The sequence below is a fragment of the Bos indicus x Bos taurus genome, chromosome 29 (genome assembly GCF_003369695.1).
Source record: "Bos indicus x Bos taurus breed Angus x Brahman F1 hybrid chromosome 29, Bos_hybrid_MaternalHap_v2.0, whole genome shotgun sequence".
Classification (NCBI taxonomy): Eukaryota; Metazoa; Chordata; class Mammalia; order Artiodactyla; family Bovidae; genus Bos; species Bos indicus x Bos taurus.
Window position 1 is genome coordinate 9,673,915 of NC_040104.1, and position 20,514 is coordinate 9,694,428.

General features: G+C 39.4%; 1 protein-coding gene across 4 annotated transcripts in view; it reads left to right on the plus strand.

Annotated features, from left to right (window-relative positions):
- Nucleotides 1–17,313, plus strand: part of LOC113886329 (solute carrier family 22 member 10-like) — a 35,699-nt gene extending 18,386 nt beyond the window's left edge. Inside the window, exons 2-10 of one of the 4 annotated variants that reach the window (XM_027532449.1) lie at nucleotides 1,250–1,353; nucleotides 7,186–7,340; nucleotides 7,442–7,610; nucleotides 9,303–9,426; nucleotides 9,995–10,110; nucleotides 12,169–12,383; nucleotides 14,593–14,701; nucleotides 15,161–15,364; nucleotides 16,796–17,313. In XM_027532449.1, the coding sequence (XP_027388250.1) occupies nucleotides 1,250–1,353; nucleotides 7,186–7,340; nucleotides 7,442–7,610; nucleotides 9,303–9,426; nucleotides 9,995–10,110; nucleotides 12,169–12,383; nucleotides 14,593–14,701; nucleotides 15,161–15,364; nucleotides 16,796–16,856 (1,257 nt within the window). In that variant the 3' untranslated portion in view covers nucleotides 16,857–17,313. Of the gene's footprint in view, nucleotides 1–1,249; nucleotides 1,354–7,185; nucleotides 7,341–7,441; nucleotides 7,611–9,302; nucleotides 9,427–9,994; nucleotides 10,111–12,168; nucleotides 12,384–14,592; nucleotides 14,702–15,160; nucleotides 15,365–16,795 lie in introns of those variants that run through there. The other 3 variants (XM_027532450.1, XM_027532451.1, XM_027532452.1) reach the window with 3 other exon arrangements.
- The last annotated feature ends 3,201 nt before the right edge of the window (nucleotides 17,314–20,514 follow it).

Genomic DNA, 20,514 nt, shown 5'->3' on the forward strand with positions numbered 1-20,514 from the left:
ATCCGCTAGATCATCGAAAAAGCAAGAGAGTTCCAGAAAAACATCTATTTCTGTTTTACTGACTATGCCAAAGCCTTTGTCTATCTGGATCACAATAAACTGTGGAAAATTCTGAAAGAGATGGGAATACCAGACCACCTGACATAGTTAGAACTGAACATGGAACAACAGACTGGTTCCAAATAGGAAAAGGAGTACATCAGGGCTGTATATTATCACCCTGCTTTTTTAACTTATATGCAGAGTACATCATGAGAAATGCTGGACTAGAAGAAGCACAAGCTGGAATCAAGATTGCCGGGAGAAATATCAATAACCTCAGATAGCAGATGACACCACCCTTATGGCAGAAAGTGAAGAGGAACTAAAAAGCCTCTTGATGAAAGTGAAAGAGGAGAGTGAAAAAGTTGGCTTAAGGCTCAACATTCAGAAAACAAAGATCATGGCATCCGGTCCCACCACTTCATGGGAAATAGATGAGGAAACAGTGGAAACAGTTTCAGACTTTATTTTTGGGGGCTCCAAATCACTGCAGGTGGTGACTGCAGCCATGAAATTTAAAGATGCTTACTCCTTGAAAGAAAAGTTATGACCAACCTAGATAGCCTATTCAAAAGCAGAGACATTACTTTGCCACCAAAGGTCCGTCTAGTCAAGGCAATGGTTTTTCCAGTGGTCATGTATGGATGTGAGAGTTGGACTGTGAAAAAAGCTGAGCACTGAAGAATTGATGCTTTTGAACTGTGGTGTTGGAGAAGACTCTTGAGAGTCCCTTGGACTTCAAGGAGATCCAACCAGTCCATTCTAAAGGAGATCAGTCCTGGGTGTTCATTGGAAGGACTGATGCTAAAGCTGAAACTCCAATTCTTTGGCCACCTCATGGGAAGAGTTGACTCATTGGAAAAGACTCTGATGCTGGGAGGGATTGGGGGCAGGAGGAGAAGGGGATGACAGAAGATGAGACAGCTGGATGGCATCACTAACTCGATGGACATGAGTTTGGGTGAACTCTGGGAGTTGGTGATGGACAGGGAGGCCTGGCGTGCTGCAATTCATGGGGTCGCAAAGAGTCGGACATGACTGATCGACTGAAATGAACTGAACTGAAACTGTGACTAGAATGACATGGAGAAGTAAAGGTTGTAAAGGAAACCAGAGAGTAGTTCATTAAAGGACTACTAGATTGAGCAAATATTTAAGGATGTAACATACTGTGAAGCTCCTCTGTGCTGATTTCTTTCTCTTCCAGTGGGACCTCGTATGTGATCAACAGTCACAGAAACCGTTGATTCAATCCCTAGTCATGGTTGGAACACTGGTGGGGGGCCTCATCTATGGCCATCTCTCAGACAGGTGAGTATCTCCACATCACTGCTGCCCCTCCTCTGTGGTGTGTTCACAGTTTATGATTACTTGTTTCATAAGGAAATGTTTCTTTAGTTCAAGGATATAATTTATGCTGTTGTGAGTTGCCTTGGTTTCCAGGGAGCTATGGATGGAAATTCAGAATTAGACTCATTGTGATGAATGCGATTTGTTGCCACAGGTCTCTCTGTTTTAACACAGAAATAACCTTTCCATAAGATTAAGGGCAGGGGGCATTTCGGAACAATTTTTAGAGGCAAGTTACCATAAAATTAGAGAGACCTCATAAAGATGAGAAGGAGTTACCATTGAGAAAAGAGAAGGTGTTTTCAAGATGGGTGGTTCAGCCTGTTTGAAGAAACAGAGTTGTAGCCCTTTGCCATGAAGTCTCTGTGTCCCTCACAGATCACTGAGCTAAATGTTTGCAGGTTCCTACCTTGGTCCTCATGTCATGGTCTTGTGTGTGTGTGGGGGGGTGGGGGGAGGCGGAGGGGGGTGTTCAGTCACTCAGGGTGTCCGACTTATTACAGCCCTATGGACTGTATCCCTCCAGGCTCCTCTATCCACAGGATTTTCCAGGCAAGAATACTGGACTTGGTTGCCATTTGCTCCTCCAGGAGATCTTCCCAACCCAGTGATCAACCATGTCTCCTGCATTCCTGCATTGGCAGGCAGATTCTTTACCATGGAGCCACCTAGGAAGCCCATATCATGGTTACCCTACAGTAATTAGTGCTCTATGAAACTTCTGTGTTTCTGGGATGGTACTGAAGTTGGAGTAGAAATTATTGTGTCTATAATCTGGTTGTGTGATTATGTTAAAAAAAAAAAAAGAAAGAAAAAGCCTACTTACAGGTAATATTTGCCACCATACAAGGCAATTAACTAATCCATAGACCTCATGTGTCACAATATGTGGTGTGAGAAGTTTGGGTTATCCTGTACCTGACAGTGGTCATTCTTAAAGTACATTCTTAAAGCAATAGGACAAACATGACAGCTACACATTTAAGTGTCCTAAAGGGGAAATGGGAGGCTTAGAATAAGTATCCCTTGTCATTCGTAAACCTAATATTATTTAATCTTATAGCTGAAAATTGAGGACTCTGACTGTATCACCTCAGTGTAATTAGTCAAAAGATTTCTGCATCAGAGTGCTCATTTGGACCAGCCTACTGACTGAGCCTTTTATGACTATTCATAATAAAATGCTGATTGAGAGTTTAGATGGACATAGAGTCATAAGTGTCTAGGTTTGTGTGTCTGTGTGAGTTATGATAGGAGCTGAGAGTGGAAAATTAGGTGAAGAGATAACATTGTAGCTAAGCTAAGGATTTTAAACTGACATAGGTAAAAAGTTTATGAGCACTGGCATCAAAAGCACAAATAGGAAAGGGAGACTATGTCAAAACAAGTCTGCTGCATAGCAAAAGAAATGATTGACAAAATAAAAAGGAAATATGTAGAATGAGAGAAAAATATTTGAAAGCCATGTATCAGATAAAGAGTTATACCCAAAATGTACAGGGAATTACTACAACCATTTGAAAAAAACATAAATAATCTGTTGCTAAAATTGGGCAAAGGAGCTCAGTAGATAGTTCTTCAAAAAAAGACAAAGAAATAGTCAACAGGTATATGAAGAGATACTTAACATCACTGATCATCAGTTCAGTTCAGTCACTCAGTCGTGTCCAACTTTTTGTGACCTGGTGGACTGCAGCACACCAGGCTTCCCTGTCCATCACCAACTCCCGAAGCTTGCTCAAACTGATGTCCATCGAGTCAGTGATGTCATCCAACCATCTCATCCTCTGTCGTCCCCTTCTCCTGCCTTCAATCTTTCCCAGCATCAGTCTTTTACAATGAATCAGTTCTTCACAGCAGGTGGCCTTCCAATGAATATTCAAGACTGATTGCCTTTAGGATCGACTGGTTTGATCTCCTTGCAGTCCAAGGGACTCTCAAGAGTCTCCTCCAACACCACAGTTTAAAAGCATCAATTCTTCAGCACTCAGCTTTCTTTATAGTCCAACTCTCACGTCCATACACGACTACTGGAAGAACCATAGCTTTCACTAAATGGGAATTTGTTGGCAAAGTAATGTCTCTGCTTTTTAATATGCTGTCTAGGTTGGTCATAGCTTTTCTTCCAAGGGGCAAGTGTCTTTTAATTTCATGGCTACAGTCACCATCTGCAGTGATTTTGGAGCCCCCAAAAATAAAGTCTGTCACTGTTTTTATTTTTTCCCCATCTACTTGCCATGAAGCAATGGGACTGGATGCCATGGTCTTAGTTTTTTAAATGTTGAGTTTTAAGCCAGCTTTTTCACTCTCCACTTTCACTTTAATCAAGAAGCTCTTTAGTTCATCTTTGCTTTCTACCGTAAGGGTGGTGTCACCTGCGTATCTGAGGTTATTGATATTTCTCCTGGCAATCTTGATTCCAGCTTGTGCTTCTTCCAGCCTGGCATTTCGCATGATGTACTCTGCATATAAGTTAAATAACCAGGGTGACAATATACAGCCTTGACGTACTCTTTTCCCAATTTGGAATCAGTCCGTTGTTCCATGTTTGGTTCTAACTGTTGCTTCTTGACCTGCATACAGATTTCTCAAGAGGCAGGTAAGGTGGTCTGGTATGCCCATCTCTTTAAGAATTTTCCACAGTTTCTAGTGATCCACACATGTCAAAGGGTTTGACATAATCAATAAAGCAGAAATAAATGTTTTTCTGGAACTCTCTTGCTTTTTCTATGATCCAATGGATGTTGGCAATTTGATCTCTGTTCTTCTTCCTCTGCTAAATCCAGCTTGAACATCTGGAAGTTCACGGTTCATGTACTGTTGAAACCTAGCTTGGAGAATTTTGAGCATTACTTTGCTAGAAAAACCAAAACAACAATGAGATAGAGCCTCACACCATTTGGATGGACATTGTATCCAAAACACTGCTGTCAATCCCGGAGTCAAAGAGCTTTTTCCTCATGCTTTCTCCCAGGAGTTTACTGTTTCCGGGTAATGTTTAAGTCATTCAGTTCAGTTCAGTTCAGTCGCTCAGTTGTGTCCGACTCTTTGTGACCCCATGAATTGCAGCACTCCAGGCCTTCCTGTCCATCACCAACTCTCAGAGTTCACTCAGACTCACGTCCATCGAGTCAGTGATGCCATCCAGCCATCTCATCCTCTGTCATCCCCTTCTCCTCCTGCCCCCAATCCCTCCCAGCATCAGAATCTTTTCCAATGAGTCAACTCCTCTCATGAGGTGGCCAAAGTACTGGAGTTTAAGTCATTAATCCATCTTAAATGAATTTTTGAATGGTATGAATAGGGATCAAAGTTCATCCTTCTGCATGTGATTACCCAGTTTCTCAGCATCATTATTGAAAAGAATATTACTGGCTCCTTTATCAAATGTGATATCTGAAGAATTAATTTCTGGAATCATGATAAGAGCATTATTATATGTGTCCATCTTTATGCCAGTACCATAATCTTTTTATTACTGTAGCTTTATGGTATACTTTGAAATCAAAAGTGTAATGCTTCTAAGCTTGTATCTTCGTTGTCATAATTGCTTTGGCTATTTGGGAACATGTATGATTTCACATAAATTTTAGAATAGCTTTTGCTATTTCTGTGAAAAATGCCACTGGAATTTTTTTCATTGCAATCTTTTGGCAAGCATGGGAAGTAAATACCACTTGTATCAGCAGTTTACAATGTCTAATAAGTTAATTAGCCCGGGACATTTAAATTAGTAAGCTGCAGAGTCCAAACTCAAACCCCAAGACTTTTTATTTAGTAAACTTTATTTCTTAGAGTAGTTTTATGTTCATAGCAAAATTGAACAGAAAGTACAGAGATTTCTCATATACCCTTGATGCTGATAGTGGGGAAGATTACCATTGGAATTTTGATAGAGATCGCATTGAATCTATAGATGGCTTTGGATAATATAGCCATTTAAACAATACTAATTCTTCCAATCCATGTACATGGGTTATCTTTCCATTTATTTGTGTCTTCTCCAAGTTCTTTCATCAAAGTCTTGCTGTAGTGTCTATGTATTTCATCTCCTTCATGAAACTGATACTTATTTTATAATTTTGATGCTATAGTAAATGGAATTGCTACCTTTTAAATTTCTCAGACATTGCATTCTTGGTGTATATAAATGCATTTAACTTCATATGTTGATTTTTGTATCTTGCAGTTTACTGAATTTGTAGATTGGTTCTAGCAAGTTGTTTGGTTGAATCTTTAGGATTTTCTATTAATATATATAAGTTCATATTATCTGTATCAAGGAAAATAAAATTCTTCCTTTCCAGTATGGTTTCATTTTTCTTCTTTATCTTGCCTGATATCCCTAACTAGCACTTCCAGAATTGTATTGATAGAACTGGTGTGAGTGGGCACTTTTTCTTCCCTGAACTTAAAGGAAAATCTTTCAAACTGTCTCTGCTGAGTATGATGTTCTCTGAAGGATTGTCTATATCACATTTATTGTGTTGAGTTATATTCCTTCTATACCACCGAATTGAGTATTTTTTATCATGAAAGGGTATTGTATTATGTCAAAAGGCTTTTCAATGTTTTGAGATCCTCATTTGGTATGCCCAAACTATCCCTTCCTTCCTGACAACTATAAGTTTGTTCTTTAAGTCTGTGAGTCTGTTTCTGATTTGTAAATAAGTTCATTTCTATCATTTCTTTTTAGATTCTGCATATAAGGAATGCCATATGACATCTTTCCTCCTCTGACATTTTATTCAGTATTTCATTCTGTTTTATGGCTGAATTATATTCCATTGTAGATATGTACCCCATCTTCTTTATCCATTCATTCATCAATGAACAATTCGATTGCTTTCATGCTCTGGCTATTGTAAATAGAGTTGCAATGAACATTGGGATGCATGTATTTTAAGGCCCTCTTTTCTTGATGCCCAATAGAACAGAGAATTCACTTTTCCTTATTTGTTTTTCACCTTCTTTTTCCTTCATTCTCCATCTTAGGTAATTCTTTCATCTGAGATATTTATATAACAGCCTCTGGCTGAATTATGGTGCTCTTACATTCTGTTCTAGAAAAGTATATTGCTTTAGGCCAATAAAATCAGATTCAACAAAGAGTGACTGTTACCTAACCCTTCAACAACTTTCATGCATTATTCCACTGATCTTTTGCATCCGTTTAGCCTTGCCTGTGTGGTCCTTGAGACCCAAGTACACTTTTAGCTCTCTTATGTTTCAGACACTTAAGAGACTATACACCAGGTTAAACACAGGCTAATACATGACTGCTTACAAAAGTGTTACAATTTCCAACACCATGGTTTCTTCTGTGAGGTTATTTTTATTTTTGGCCATGCCACATGGCTTGCAGGATTTTAGCTCCTGGATCAGGAACAGAACTCATGCCTTCAGCAGTGAAAGCATGGAGTCCTAACCACTGGAACACCAGGGAAGAAAGTCAAAAAGAGAAAAACAAATATCATAAATTAACACATATATGGAATCTAGAAAAATGGTAGAGATGAACCTATTTGCAAAGAAGAAATAAAGACACAGATGCACAGTTTCTTTTATATGGTGTCAGAGGCATCTGGTGGTTATATGATGAAGTTTTTGTATTATTAGCATATAGTCAAAGATTGTTGCTTTTTGGAGATTTGCATTGTTGATTTAGCTCTTGTTTACTCAAGCTTTCAGGTACATGATTCTCTTGTTAAAGTTATAGAGTATGTTTTTGCTTTCTTAATTTGTTACCATAAATTATCATTACTCACATCACCTAAGCTGACTGTGTTGTAGGTTTGGGCGAAAGCTGATTCTCAAGTGGTGTTTACTCCAACTTGCCATCTCTGGGACCTGTACATCCTTCGCTCCCAACATCTTCATTTACTGCTTACTACGCTTCTTGTCGGGCTGTTCCATTGCAGTCATAATAACAAACAACTGTTTTCTAAGTAAGTCAACAATTCTGATCTAATCCATCTTCTTAGCCTTGAATTTGAGCTTGAAATTTCACACTTATTTGACATGATAACACTGTTTTAATATCTTTCAGTTATAGAGTGGACAAGATCCCAGTCGAAAGGCATGGTATTAACATTGATATACTGTGCCCTTAGTATTGGACAGATGATGCTGGGAGGACTGGCTTTTGTCTTTCAAGAATGGCGCACCCTGCAGCTGGTGTTGTCTGTACCTTTCTTTGTCTTCTTTCTCTCCTCAAGGTATGAAGTGTTCTCTCTCTCTCTTAAGGAAATCTGGGATAAAATGCACATTGAATTTGGATATATTGATTTTCTTATTCCCCGGCACATTCTTATTGTTTGGACCTGAAATCCATGTCTCTCACCTGTTCATTCTGGGCAATTTGAGTTTTGAGAAACATAACATGGAGTAACAATAATCTTTCTGCCTGTGAGTTCTGGGTATTTTCTGCCATCTGGTTCCTAAGTCTTTCCCAATATAAAGGTCATAGAGCTATTCCAATATTATTTTCCTTAATATAAAATACAGACTCAATTTTTTCTATAAAAAAAGATATACTTTTAATTCTATTTGGCTTTGGAATGAATCAGGTCACAGAAAAGCTTTCAGTGATTTGCTCTGTTGCAGATGGAATTGGATGAAAAAGATGCAGAAAATTTATTCAAAGAGCTGTTTCACAAACTAGCAACAAGATTTTCCACTAGTTAAATTTGCATGCAAATTAGATGATTTACATTATGAATTCAGCACTCCTTCTTCCCTTAAATAACTTTAATAAATAATTATTAATGGATAACTTCATTCCCACACTAAAACCAATCTAGGAAAAATCAGATTTAGGAGAAGACAAGGAGATGACTGCAGGTTTTATAGAACGAGATGAGTTCAGAGAGAGAGGACAGTATAATCCATGTCAGACTCATCTGTTAAGTCATTCTATATTTGTAACAACACTACAAGGAAGCCAGCACTACTGTACCCATGTTATTAGTGAGAAAACTGAGGCAGATGTAAAGAAGAAATTTGTTATTAATTGGTATTAGTAACTGGATAATTAGTTGTCAACATAACTAGTAGTAGCAGGAGTAATTGTAGTCATTGTTAGGCTTTAAGCTGACATTATGGGGGCTTCTTTTTTAAAGAAATAGATACTGTAAATATATATCATGTGCAAAAAGCTGTTTGTCCCATGCCACGGTGAAAGGAAATTATCATGTGAGGGACTCTCAAGATTAAGTTTGTCAAGCTTCTTGTAAATTCTCCTAGTGAGTAAGCAGAGAGGCAATTTGACTCCAAAGTCTGTGTTCCTTACTAGTAGTACAACTTCCAAGTGCACTGTCATGGAGTGGTTAGTCTCATAGTCTCCTAGTATTTGTATAATAGATCTGGATTTTCTCATATTCCCTGGTGGCTCAGACAGTAAAGAATCTGCCTACAATGCAGACTGGGTTCAGTCCCTGGATCAGGAAGATCACCTGGAGAAGGGAATAGCAACCCACTCCAGTATTCTTGCCTGGAGAATTCCGTGGATCCTGGCGAGCTACAGTCAGTGGGGTCACAAAGAGTGGTACACGACGGAGCAGCTAACACTAACTAACTCATCCAACAAGTGAAGTGTTATATTTTAGATGGATAGCAAAACACAGCTCTTATCAATTGACACGTGACAAATAATCAATGGCCTCCCAGGTGGTGCTAGTGGTAAAGATTCTGCCTGCCAATGCAGAAGACAACGCAAGAGATGTGGGTTCGATCCCTGGGATAGGAAGATCCCCTAGAGAAGGAAATGGCAATCCACTCCAGTTTTCTTTTCAGGAAAATCCCATAAACAGAGGAGCCTGGCAGGCTACAGTCTTTGGGGTCTCAAGGAGTCAGACAGGACTGAGCGGCTGAGCACAACTGACTGCACTTGTGTGCTCATTTTTCATCAGGTGGCTGGTGGAATCTTCTCGATGGCTGATTATCACCAGTAAACCAGATAAGGGCTTAAAGGAACTTAAAATAGTTGCACACAGAAATGGAATGAAGAATGCTGAAGAAATCCTGAACTTGGAGGTGAGTGGGAAAGGGAAGGGAATATGGTTACTTGGTTGAAGGGAAATCATAAACTGACCTGCCTTCTCCTTCTTGAGATAGACAAGCTGCTTTTCTAACAAGGACAGCTAGTTGAGAATGAAAATTCCCTAATCTTTCATGGGAATCTAATATAAAAGAAGCTTTGAGCACTGTGCAGCTACTTCTTTCTTTTTTAAACTTTATTTTGTCTTGGACTATTGCTGATTAACAATGTTGTGACAGATTAGGTGAACACTGATGGGGATTCAGGGATACATATAGGAGTATCCTTTAGCTCACTTCCTCTGAATCTAAAACTTTTCTACTCTTGAGTCACCCTACCTCCATCTATGGCCTCTTCTTCAAAATAGCACTTTAGCATTTAATTTCCTGAAGTCTCCCTTAACTCCCTACAACTTCCTTCATTTCATGTTCACATGTGATTGTGTATACAATACGATATACTAGAAAGAAAGAGAACACATATGTCTTGTCCTCTTGTGTGCCAGCGCACATCACAATTCCTGGCACTATGTTAGCAAATGCTACATGTTTGTTGTTGTTGAAGGGTTTGAGAGCGACCATGCAGGAGGAGCTGGAGACAGCACAGACTAAAACAACTATGTTTGACTTGTTCCGCACACCCAACCTGCGAAAAAGGATCTATCTCCTGTCCTTTGTGAGGTAGGCTACACATAGTGCATGTGAGAAGAAACATGAATCTGTTTATTTCAAATGTTATAACAGTATAGTGAGAGAAAGGGCATACTTGCATTTTTTAAATTAATTTATTTATTTTAATTGGAGGCTAATTACTTTACAATATTGTAGTGGTTTTTGCCATACATTGACATGAATCAGCCATGGGTGTACATGTGTCCCCCATCCTGAACCCCCCTCCCACATCCCTCCCCAACCCATCCCTCAGGGTCACGCAGTGCACCGGCCCTGAGCGCACTGTCTCATGCATTGAACCTGGACTGGTGACCTATTTCACATATGGCAATATACATATTTGCATTTAAAAGATGAAGGAAATAGGCCAAGTAAGACTCATGTGGAACTGATTTTACAATGACAGTTCAGTCATCTCACACTGTCAGTCTCTTCATTGGAGATTGAGGTTGAGAACTTCCCTCACAGTACAGATTTTGGCACTTGATTTTCTTCATTTATTCTTTGAATTTTAATTGAAGCAAATCTGGCACACTGTAATGTGAAAAGATCACAAATAAATACAGATCAATGAATATTTCAATGTCTAATAATGCACCCAACATACAAATCAAGATAGAAGAGTCCAAATTTCCCAGGAGTTCTGCTCATGTAACCCATATAACCACCACCACCTCCACCACGACCCCACTCTCATCTCCTCCTCACTGCCCTGAACTGTGCACTGTTCCGATCTCCATCACTACAGATGAGTGGTGCCTGATCTTAACCTTCACATAATAAATGACAGAAGCATTCTGTGACAGGTCTCCTTTCTTCAGGCTCATTCATGAAGATTCACCCACTCTGTTGCTTGTACCTGTAAACCTGGTAAACTGTTCTCCCCAGTGTTCTAGTTTCTATTACATGAATACACTGCAATGTCTGTATATACTTCAAACTTGGTGGACTTTATTTGTTTCCTTTTTGGATACAGTTTGTGTGCTAGAACAAGATTTGCTTCTGTAGCAAATCTTGTTCATTATTTCTTGACGAGATGTAACTACTAACTTTGATAGAGTCAGGAGGAGAAACTTTAATTTTTGAAGACTTACACATACATCAGCCACTGGAAAATACATACCCACTGCCAATCTTAAGAAGTAACTACTAAGCTGAACAATTTACTTCTTTCCAGACATATCTTAGTAGATGTCTGCATTTAAATGCATTGTGCTGTTTCAACATTTCTTTACTCACTAGGAAATACAGATTTATGTTCTGGAATCCTACACAATCAGAATGGAAGAAAAAAGTATAGATAATGATCAAGAAAGACCTTGCTTAAAATTGCTGTGATCTGTGGTATTTCTTGTTGTAAGTTCTAAGTGTAGCTCTCTCTGGTTGTAGTAGATCTTTAAAGTGGGCTCATGTCTAGATGCTTTCTGTGTAAGATGTAGATCCCCTGTGGCAATATTTCACTACATTTCTGATGGTACAGTTGGTGCACATTTGCTTTCTGAATTCTTCCATTTTCCCTTGGTGCTAAGAAATCAGATACAAAGTTTAAATTCCCCAGAATTCTGTTAGACCCCAGGACACTGCTCCCAGGTCAAGGAGATGCTGGTAGTCTCTTTGCAACTTCAATCATAGTTGAGAAAAAGGGAATTCTTCCCAGTACTGGTGTTGGGGGACGAGAGGGAGGACTCACAGAATTCATACACACATACGTACATTTATGCAGACAACACACAAAAAGAAATCCTTCTCCAATTTATAAGTTTTAATCATTCTGTATTCAATTTCTCTAAACCATTCACTTTGGTGGACTGGGCCAGATTATGTATTCCTGTCATTGTCAACTCTATGCTTAGGGACTCAGAAAAAAAATGACAAGAGGGAGTGTCACTTTCATATACAGACACATAATCTTTTATTGTATCTTTATCACCTTAAAATGAAGTATTACAGAAAACAGACTGGGCCTTTATTCTTTAACCTTGACCATTGGCTGCCTGGGTCAACATAATCATCAATGACAGCAATGGGCTCTAATCTATGGCTTGGGTCTTCTTTTGTTCACTACAGATTTGCAGGCACAATACCCTTTTTTGGCATTATTGTCAATCTACAGCACTTTGGAAGCAATATTTTCCTGTTCCAGGTAATCTTTGGAGCTCTCACTATCTCAGTCCGATGTCTTGCACTTTACCCACTGAACAATGTGGGCCGTCGACCAACCCAGATGTTTTTCATGTTCCTGGTGGGACTTTCCATTTTGATCAACATGTTTGTGCCTCAAGGTGAGAGAAGGTTGGAATTTGGGGAAAGGAAGTGTCTTTTTCAAACCACCATGGATTGTGTTGGGTCATACTGTCTGGAGCCAGCAGTGAAGAATGGTCTCAATTAAAAAGAAAGAAAAAAAAGAAATGAACCACCCCCACACCTCAGGGCCTTTTAAGGTAGATCAGACAGCATTCTGTCTATGGAACGTATTTCTCCCAGTGCAGTGCCCTATCAGAGACCATGACCCCAAACCCTGAGACTGAAACTCTTGCCTTCAGAGACAGCCCACACTCTGTCTATGGAGCAGGTGGTCATTTAGTTGTTAAATCATGTCTGACTCTTGCAACCCCATGTTGTGGTCCATAAGGCTCCCCTGTCCTCTGTCCATGGAACTTTCCAGCAAGAATACTGGAGTGGGTTACCATTTCCTTCTCCAGGGGATTTTCCCGACCCAGGGATAGAACAAGGCTCTCCTGCATTGTAGGTGGATTCTTCACCAAGTGAGGCACCAGGGAAGCCCAATTAAAGGCTAAGCCCTACCCAAACCAATCAAAGAGTTTATGAGAAATTCTAATAAGATTTTAGAAAAAGAACCAGAGATCAGCAAGTGGCAGTTCAGACATCTATTTATCATCTTACATAGTGAAAGTTGTCTATAAACTGGTACCATTAGTCCTGACAGTTCCTCTAGGACAGGACTTATTCAGTCGCCATTCACACTTTTAATAACAAGGATGGAGGGGTGAGATCTTGCAATTATATCCCAGGTGAAAACAGAGTATGGTCACTCCCTCTGTTTTGGCTCAGTACCAGATATGATGGGGCTACCCTGGTAGTTCAGCTGGTAAAGAACCCACCTGCAATGCAGGAGACTCTGGTTTAATTCCTGGGTCAGGAAGATCCCCCAGAGGAGGACATGGCAACCCACTCCAGTATTCTTGCCTGGAAAATCCCAGGGACAGAGGAGCCCAGTGGACTACAGTCCATAGGGTTGCAAAGAGTTGGACACAACTGAAGGAACTGCGCGTGCATGCACTTGGTAGTTCTATTTTTAGTTCTTTACAGAACCTCCATACAGTTCTCTATAGTGGTTGTATCAATTTATATTCCCATCAACAGTGCAAGAGGATTTCCTTTTCTCCACACATCCTCCAGCATTTATTGCTTATAGATTTTTTTGTTGATGGCCATTATGACTGGTGTGAGGTGATATTCCATTGTAGTTTTGATTTGCATTTCTCTAATAATGAGCAATGTTGAGCATCTTTTCATGTGTTTGTTGGCCATCTCTATGTTTATGTCTTCTTTGGAGAAATATCTATTTAGGTCTTCCACTCGTTTTTTATTGTGTTGTTTGGGTTTCTTTTATATTGAGCTGCATGAGCTGTTTGTATATTTTGGAGATTAATCCCTTGTCAGTTGCTTCATTTGCAATTATTTTCTCAGATTCTGAAAGTTGTCTTTTCATCTTGTCTGTGGTTTCCTTTGCTGTGCAAAACTTTTAAGTTTAATTAGGTCCCATTTATTTGTTTTCATTTTTATTTTCATTACTCTATAAGGTGCAGCTAGGGGATCTTGCTGCCATTTATGTCAAAGAGTATTCTGCCTGTGTTTTCCTCTAAGAGTTTTATAGTGTCTGGCCTTACAGTTAGGACTTTTATCCATTTTGAGTTTATTTTTTTAATAGGGTTAAGAAATGTTTACATTCCATTCTTTTTCGTGTAGCTGTCCAGGTTTCCCAGCACCATATATTGAAGAGGTTGTCTTTTCTCCATTATATTTTCCTTCCTCCTTTGTCAAAGTTTAGGTAACCATAGTTCATGAGTTTATGTCTGTACTTTCTATCCTACCCAAAGCAATCTACAGATTCAATACAATTCCCATTAAATTGCCAATGGCATTTCCAAAGAACTAGAACAAAAAAATCTGTATGGAACCGCAAAGAACTCCCAATAGCCAAAGCAACCTGGAGTAAGAAAAATGGAGCTCAAGGAATCAGGATCCCTGAATTAAGACTACACTACAAAGCTATGGTAAACAACACAGTATGGTACAGGCACAAAACAGAAATATAAATCACTGGAACAGGATAGAAAGCCCAGAGGTAAATCTACAATATATTTAAGAAATACAAACAGCCTATAGAGTTTTTTTACTGACTAAATTTTGTGGATGTTGATTCCTTCAGCCCAGATTTTTTAATCTCACTGATCTTCTCATCTCCAGATATGCAGACCCTGCGTGTGATTTTGGCAAGTGTGGGAATTGGCTGTGCTGCTGCCTCTCACACCTGTTTTTCTGTTCACCAAAGTGAACTCCTCCCCACGATTGTCAGGTATGAGTTTATGAATACTCTGCCAGGGCCCAGAAGAGAACTTTCCCAGCTAATTGGTGCTTATTCAAGAGAATAAACATAATAAGATCTGTTATTATAAAGCAATTATCAGTATTTGTAATAGTGCTTTAAAAATAATTATAACCAAAATTACTGCAAATGCTGACTTTGTGCCATGTACCATGCTAAGCAGTACTTCAATGCATCCTCTCTTAACTTTTTAGAAGATTTGTCAGACTAGTCACAATATGTAACACTCTGTTTAAAGAGTAATTCATATTGACCTTGACAAAGACATCTAGCAAATCACAGAGCAAATGACAAAAGCAAGATGTTTTCATCAAGCTCATGATTTAATACTTGTGGGGTTTTCTGGTTCAAAATAAAGTCAAAATAATAGATCATGAATTAAAGTCCAGAATTTAACTGGATTATTATATATTGTCATTTACCCTTCAGAGCAAAAGCTGCAGGATTAGATTTGTTGGCTAACAGGTGTGGGGCAGCACTGGCTCCCCTGCTGATGACCCTAGTGGTGTATCTACCCACTCTGCCCTGGATCATCTATGGAGTGTGTCCCATCATTGCTGTTCCTGTTCTCCTTCTCCTACCTGAAACTAGAAATCTGCCTCTGCCTGACACCATCCAGGATGTGGAAAATAAGTGAGTAAATCTTCTAACCATCCCCTGGGAGGGACTGTGTGCTTTGGATCTGTGGGTGAGAAAGGCAACACACCACGTGGGTCCCTCAGATCACTGGGGAGGCTGAACCTTGCCAGGATACTCCCATCTCGGGCCATTGCCTTCATGAGTGGTGAGGTCATTTCTATTCACTGTGAGTTTCAATCTAGACTGCAGAGATCCCTTCTGCCCTGTTCTCTTTGGTAGTTTTAGTGCTGAAGAGAAGATATTAGCTCTACTAATATCTTAGGGCACATCTTACCTGCCCTCATGAGAGACATACATTTCCGATCATATTTCATGGTCTTCAGATCCATAAAAATTAAAGTTTCTCTTTAAAAAGATACTAGAGAGATAAATATTATATTGGTGCCTATAAGACTAGGCAATTTTGCTGCCATAAATAATGGAAATATTGAGGATAAGGAAAATAAGAAACTGGTAAAAAATATTTGTAAATAAGAAAAATGTTCGGTCACTCAGTCATGTCCAACTCTTTGCAACCCCATGGACTGTAGCCCACCAGACTCCTCTGTCAATGGAATTTTTCACATAGGAATACTGTGATAGGTTGCCATTTCCTACTCCAGGAGATCTTTCTGACCCAGGGAATGAACTCCAAATTCTTGTGTCTTCTGCATTGGCAGGTAGATTCTTTACCACTGCCCCACCTAGGAAGACCATTACTGACCCACAGCTTCCATAATGAAGTGACTCAAACTGAGCTCCTTAAATAACAGAAATTTATTGTCTCACGATTATATAGGCTGGAAGTCTGAGCTGTAGTTGTTGGCAGGGCCATGTCCCCACTATAGGCTCTAGGGAAGGGTCTGTTCCAGGTCTCTCTTACATTTCAATAGTTTCTTTGCCTGTGGCAGCATAACTCCAATTTTCACATGGCATCTCCCTGCACACTTCTGTGTCCTGATGTTCCCTTTGTGTAAAGACACCAGTCTAATTGGATTAGGGGCCCATCCTAGCCCAATATGACCTCATCTTAATTCATTTTATCTGCAACTTCCCTGTTTCCGAATATGGCAATCTTACATTTGAGGTATTAAGAGTTATAACTTGAACACATGAATTTTAGGAGAGACATGATTCAACCCGTAACAAACGGGGAACTCCCTTAGGATTTTCAGTTCACCTCTTTCAGCCTTTCTTCCATCACTGGCCAGACCTCTAAAGAGACCAAATGATAGTAGCAACTTTCTAGGATCTCCACAGTCAGCAGAGCCTATTCCAGCATGAGTGTCAATCCCATAGATTTTATTGAATTAAAAAAGATGATGGAGAGGATCAATTTGTACTTATGTATGGAGGGCACACAAACCTATTTTCACATTTTCTTTTTTAAAGGTTGTTTTTCATTTACTTATTGGTTGGTTGACTGGTTGTTTCTTGTTTTCCCAGGAAAAAATTTTCAAGGAAAGTAAATGAAAAAGATTTCTACATAAAAGTGACAAAGTTTTAAGGAGTTATTGGTGAAGAAAAGAAAAATACAAAGAACAAATATGAATTTTCCTTTTTATTCACAAACTAGCAAGAAAATATACTGGAAAATGTATCTCACTTACAATCATTATATTAATTTGCACTTTATCATATACTTTGTTGGAACATGTAATTTCATGAACAGTTCGATTTGGTGGGAAGTAGTTTAAAAGTTTTGAATTTATCAATAAACTATTAATAGACAGGATGATTCAGATTCAGAAACAAAGAAACACCATGGAATTAGGATCTGACTGGTTGATACATGGAACAGCATATGGTGAACTTTAAAAAAATTTACAAAAATCAGAGCACTATATCATATGTAAATGGCCATTGAAAGAAATCCGGAAACAGATACCCAATATGTATATGCTTAACATAATACATTTGACATCATAAATCTCCTTCAAAAGAAAGCTTGTGTAATCCTTGAATATCTTGTGTGTGTGAGCTCAGTCGTGCCTGACTCTTTGCGATCCCATGGACTGTAGCCCACCAGGCTCCTCTGTCCATGGACTTTTCCAGGCGAGAATACTGGAGCAGGTTGCCATTTCTTTCTCCAGGGACCTTCCTGACCCAGGGATCGAACCCACATCTCTTACATCTCCTGTATTCGCAGGTTGGTTCTTTACCACTAGTGCCACCTGGGAAGCAATCTTTGAAAATACAATCATTGAAATGATAATAGTGACTTTTTTAATGGCGGGATTTAAATGACTATTACTTTCTCTTTGGATTTTCTCTTTTCATATTTTCAACAATTAGCATATATAATTTTAGTATTTTAAGACATCAAAATTGAAGTATAAGCAACTTCAAATGTGTATGCATTTAATAAAATCACTACAAGTTAAAAACTATACTCCCAATCTCTCAATTTACCCCTCCCCTTCTTTACCCCAGTAACCATAAGACTGGTTTCTACGTCTGCGACTCAATTTCTGTTTTGTAAATAGGTTCATATACACACTGTGTTGTGCTGTACTTAGTTGCTCAGTTGTGTCCAGCTAGATGACCCCATGGACTGTAGCCACCCAGGCTCCTCTGTCCATGGAGATTCTGCATGTAGGAATGCTGGAGTGGGTGGTCTATCCCTTCTCCAAGGGATCTTCCCAGTCCAGGAATTGAACCGGGGTCTCTTGCATTGCAGGAGAATTCTTTACCAGCTGAACTACCAGGGAAGCCCCATATACATACTACAAAATATAAAACAGGTAACTAATAAGGACTTACTCTATACCACAGGGAACTCTACTCAATAATCTGTAATGATCTAGAAGGGTAAAGAATCTTAAAAAGATTGGATATATCTGTATGTATAACTAATTCGCTCTGCTGTGAAGCAGAAAATAATACAACACTATAAATCAACTATGAAGTGAAGTGAAGTCGCTCAGTCGTGTCTGACTCTTTGCGACCCCATGGACTGTAGCCTACTGGGCTCCTCATCCAAGGGATTTTCCAAGCAAGAATACTGGAGTGGGTTGCCATTTCCTTCTCCAAGGGAACTTTCCGACCCAGGGATCGAACCCATGTCTCCCACATTGTAGGCAGACGCTTTACCGTCTGAGCCAAAAGGGAAGGCTGTATCAACAATACTCCAATATAAAAATTTTTAAATAACAAAATATATGATTCAATGGGAAAAAACTGTATTTCAAGTGTGATGGCTAATCCATATAGGAAAAGTTAATAGCAATTTAAGACACAACAAATCTGAAAAATAATATTTCATTTTAAAAAGAACAGACTCAAAAGTAATAATAATTCTCATTGTGGTTGGGGGTACACTGCAATAGGCATTCATATACAAGACAACGTGGTATAGTTTAAAAAAGCCAATATGCTCTAATCCTGCCAAAAACAGTTGACATTATGTTAAGAGTTCTACTCAATTTGTAGTTCCTCAAACACTTGTGTATGAAAAGTGAAAGTGAAAATCACTCAGTCATGTCCGACTCTTCACGACCCCTGGACTATACAGTCAATGGAATTCTACAAGCCAGAATACTGGAATGGGTATCCGTTCCCTTCTCCAGGGGATCTTCATAACCCAGGGATTGAACCCAGGTCTCCCACATTGCAGGCGGATTCTTTACCAGCTGAGCCACAAAGGAAGCCCAAGCATACTGGAATGGGTAGCCTATCCCTTCTCCAATGGAGCTTCCTGACCCAGGAATCGAACTGGGGTCTCCTGCATTGCAGGTGGACTCTTTACCAACTGAGCTATCAGGGGAGCCCCTTGTCATGTATATGTAACATACAAAGGACTTAACTTGTTCCTGTGGATACAGAGATTTGATGAGACAAAAAACATAATATCAGAACTCTCATGTAGGCCACAGTGCAACTTGGGCGTCATATTTTGATTTTCTATAAGTCTGTGATTATAACTTGGAGGCTCAAGTCTCTCCAATTTGGAAGGATTCCAGAATTATGTTGCATGTATATTCTCAAAATCTCTCCACTGTGGTATCTTTATACAAAGCCAAAATTATGAGTTTCAGATGAAAGGGTGGGTTTCATTATTCTGTTGACTTCTTGCATCTCAATCACAACAGAGAGAAGAATTTCTCTTTTCTCAAATAGTGATTGAAGCTGGAAAGAGACAGCTGTGTCACCTTGATCTAGGAGCACAGTTTCCTAGAATCTAACACAATTCTGGGAAACTTAAACTTCATTTCTGATTTCTTAGGACTAAGAGAAAGTGTAAGGATACGGGAAAGCAAACTTGCACCATCAGAAATGGAATCAAAGCTTTCCAATGGGTGGTCTACATTTTACCCAGAAAGCATCTAAGGGAAGAGGTCCACTTTAATGATCTACTACACCCAGAGAGAGCTACACTTAGCTATTGCAACAGACGAAACACCACAGATCAGAGCAATTGCAAGCAAGGCCACTCTTGAACATTATCTCAGCTTTTTCCTTGTACTTTGTCTATGATTCAGAAACATAATTCTCTGTCTGAGTGAATACTGAAAAGGTGAAAAAGCACAATGCAATTAAATGCAAACGGGGTCCACTAGGATATGCCCTCAGTTCAGTCAATCAGTCAAGTCCGACTATTTGCGACCCCATGGACTGCAGCAGGCCAGGCCTCCCTGTCCATCACCAACTCCCAGAGTTTACTCAAACTCCTGTCCATTGAGTCAGTGATGTCATCCAACCATCCTATGCTCTGTCGTCCCCTTCTCCTCCTGCCTTCAATCTTTCCCAGTATCAGGGTCTTTTCTAATGAGTCAGTTCTTTGCATCAGGTGACCAAAGTATTGGAGTTTCAGTTTCAGCACCAATCCTTCCAATGAATATTCAGGACTGATTTCCTTTAGGATGGACTGGTTGGAGCTTCTTGCAGTCCAAGGGACTCTCAAGAGTCTTCTCTAACACCACAGTTCAAAAGCATCAATTCTTTGGGACTCAGCTTTCGTTATAGTCCAACTCTCACATCCATACATGAGTACTGGAAAAACCACAGCTTTGACAAGCTGGATCTTTGTCAGCAAAGGAATGTCTGCTTTTTAATATGCTGTCTAGTTTCGTCATAGTTTTTCTTCCAAGAAGCAAGTGTCTTTTAATTTCATGGCTGCAGTCACCATCTGCAGTGATTTTGGAGCCCCCAGAAATAAACTCTGT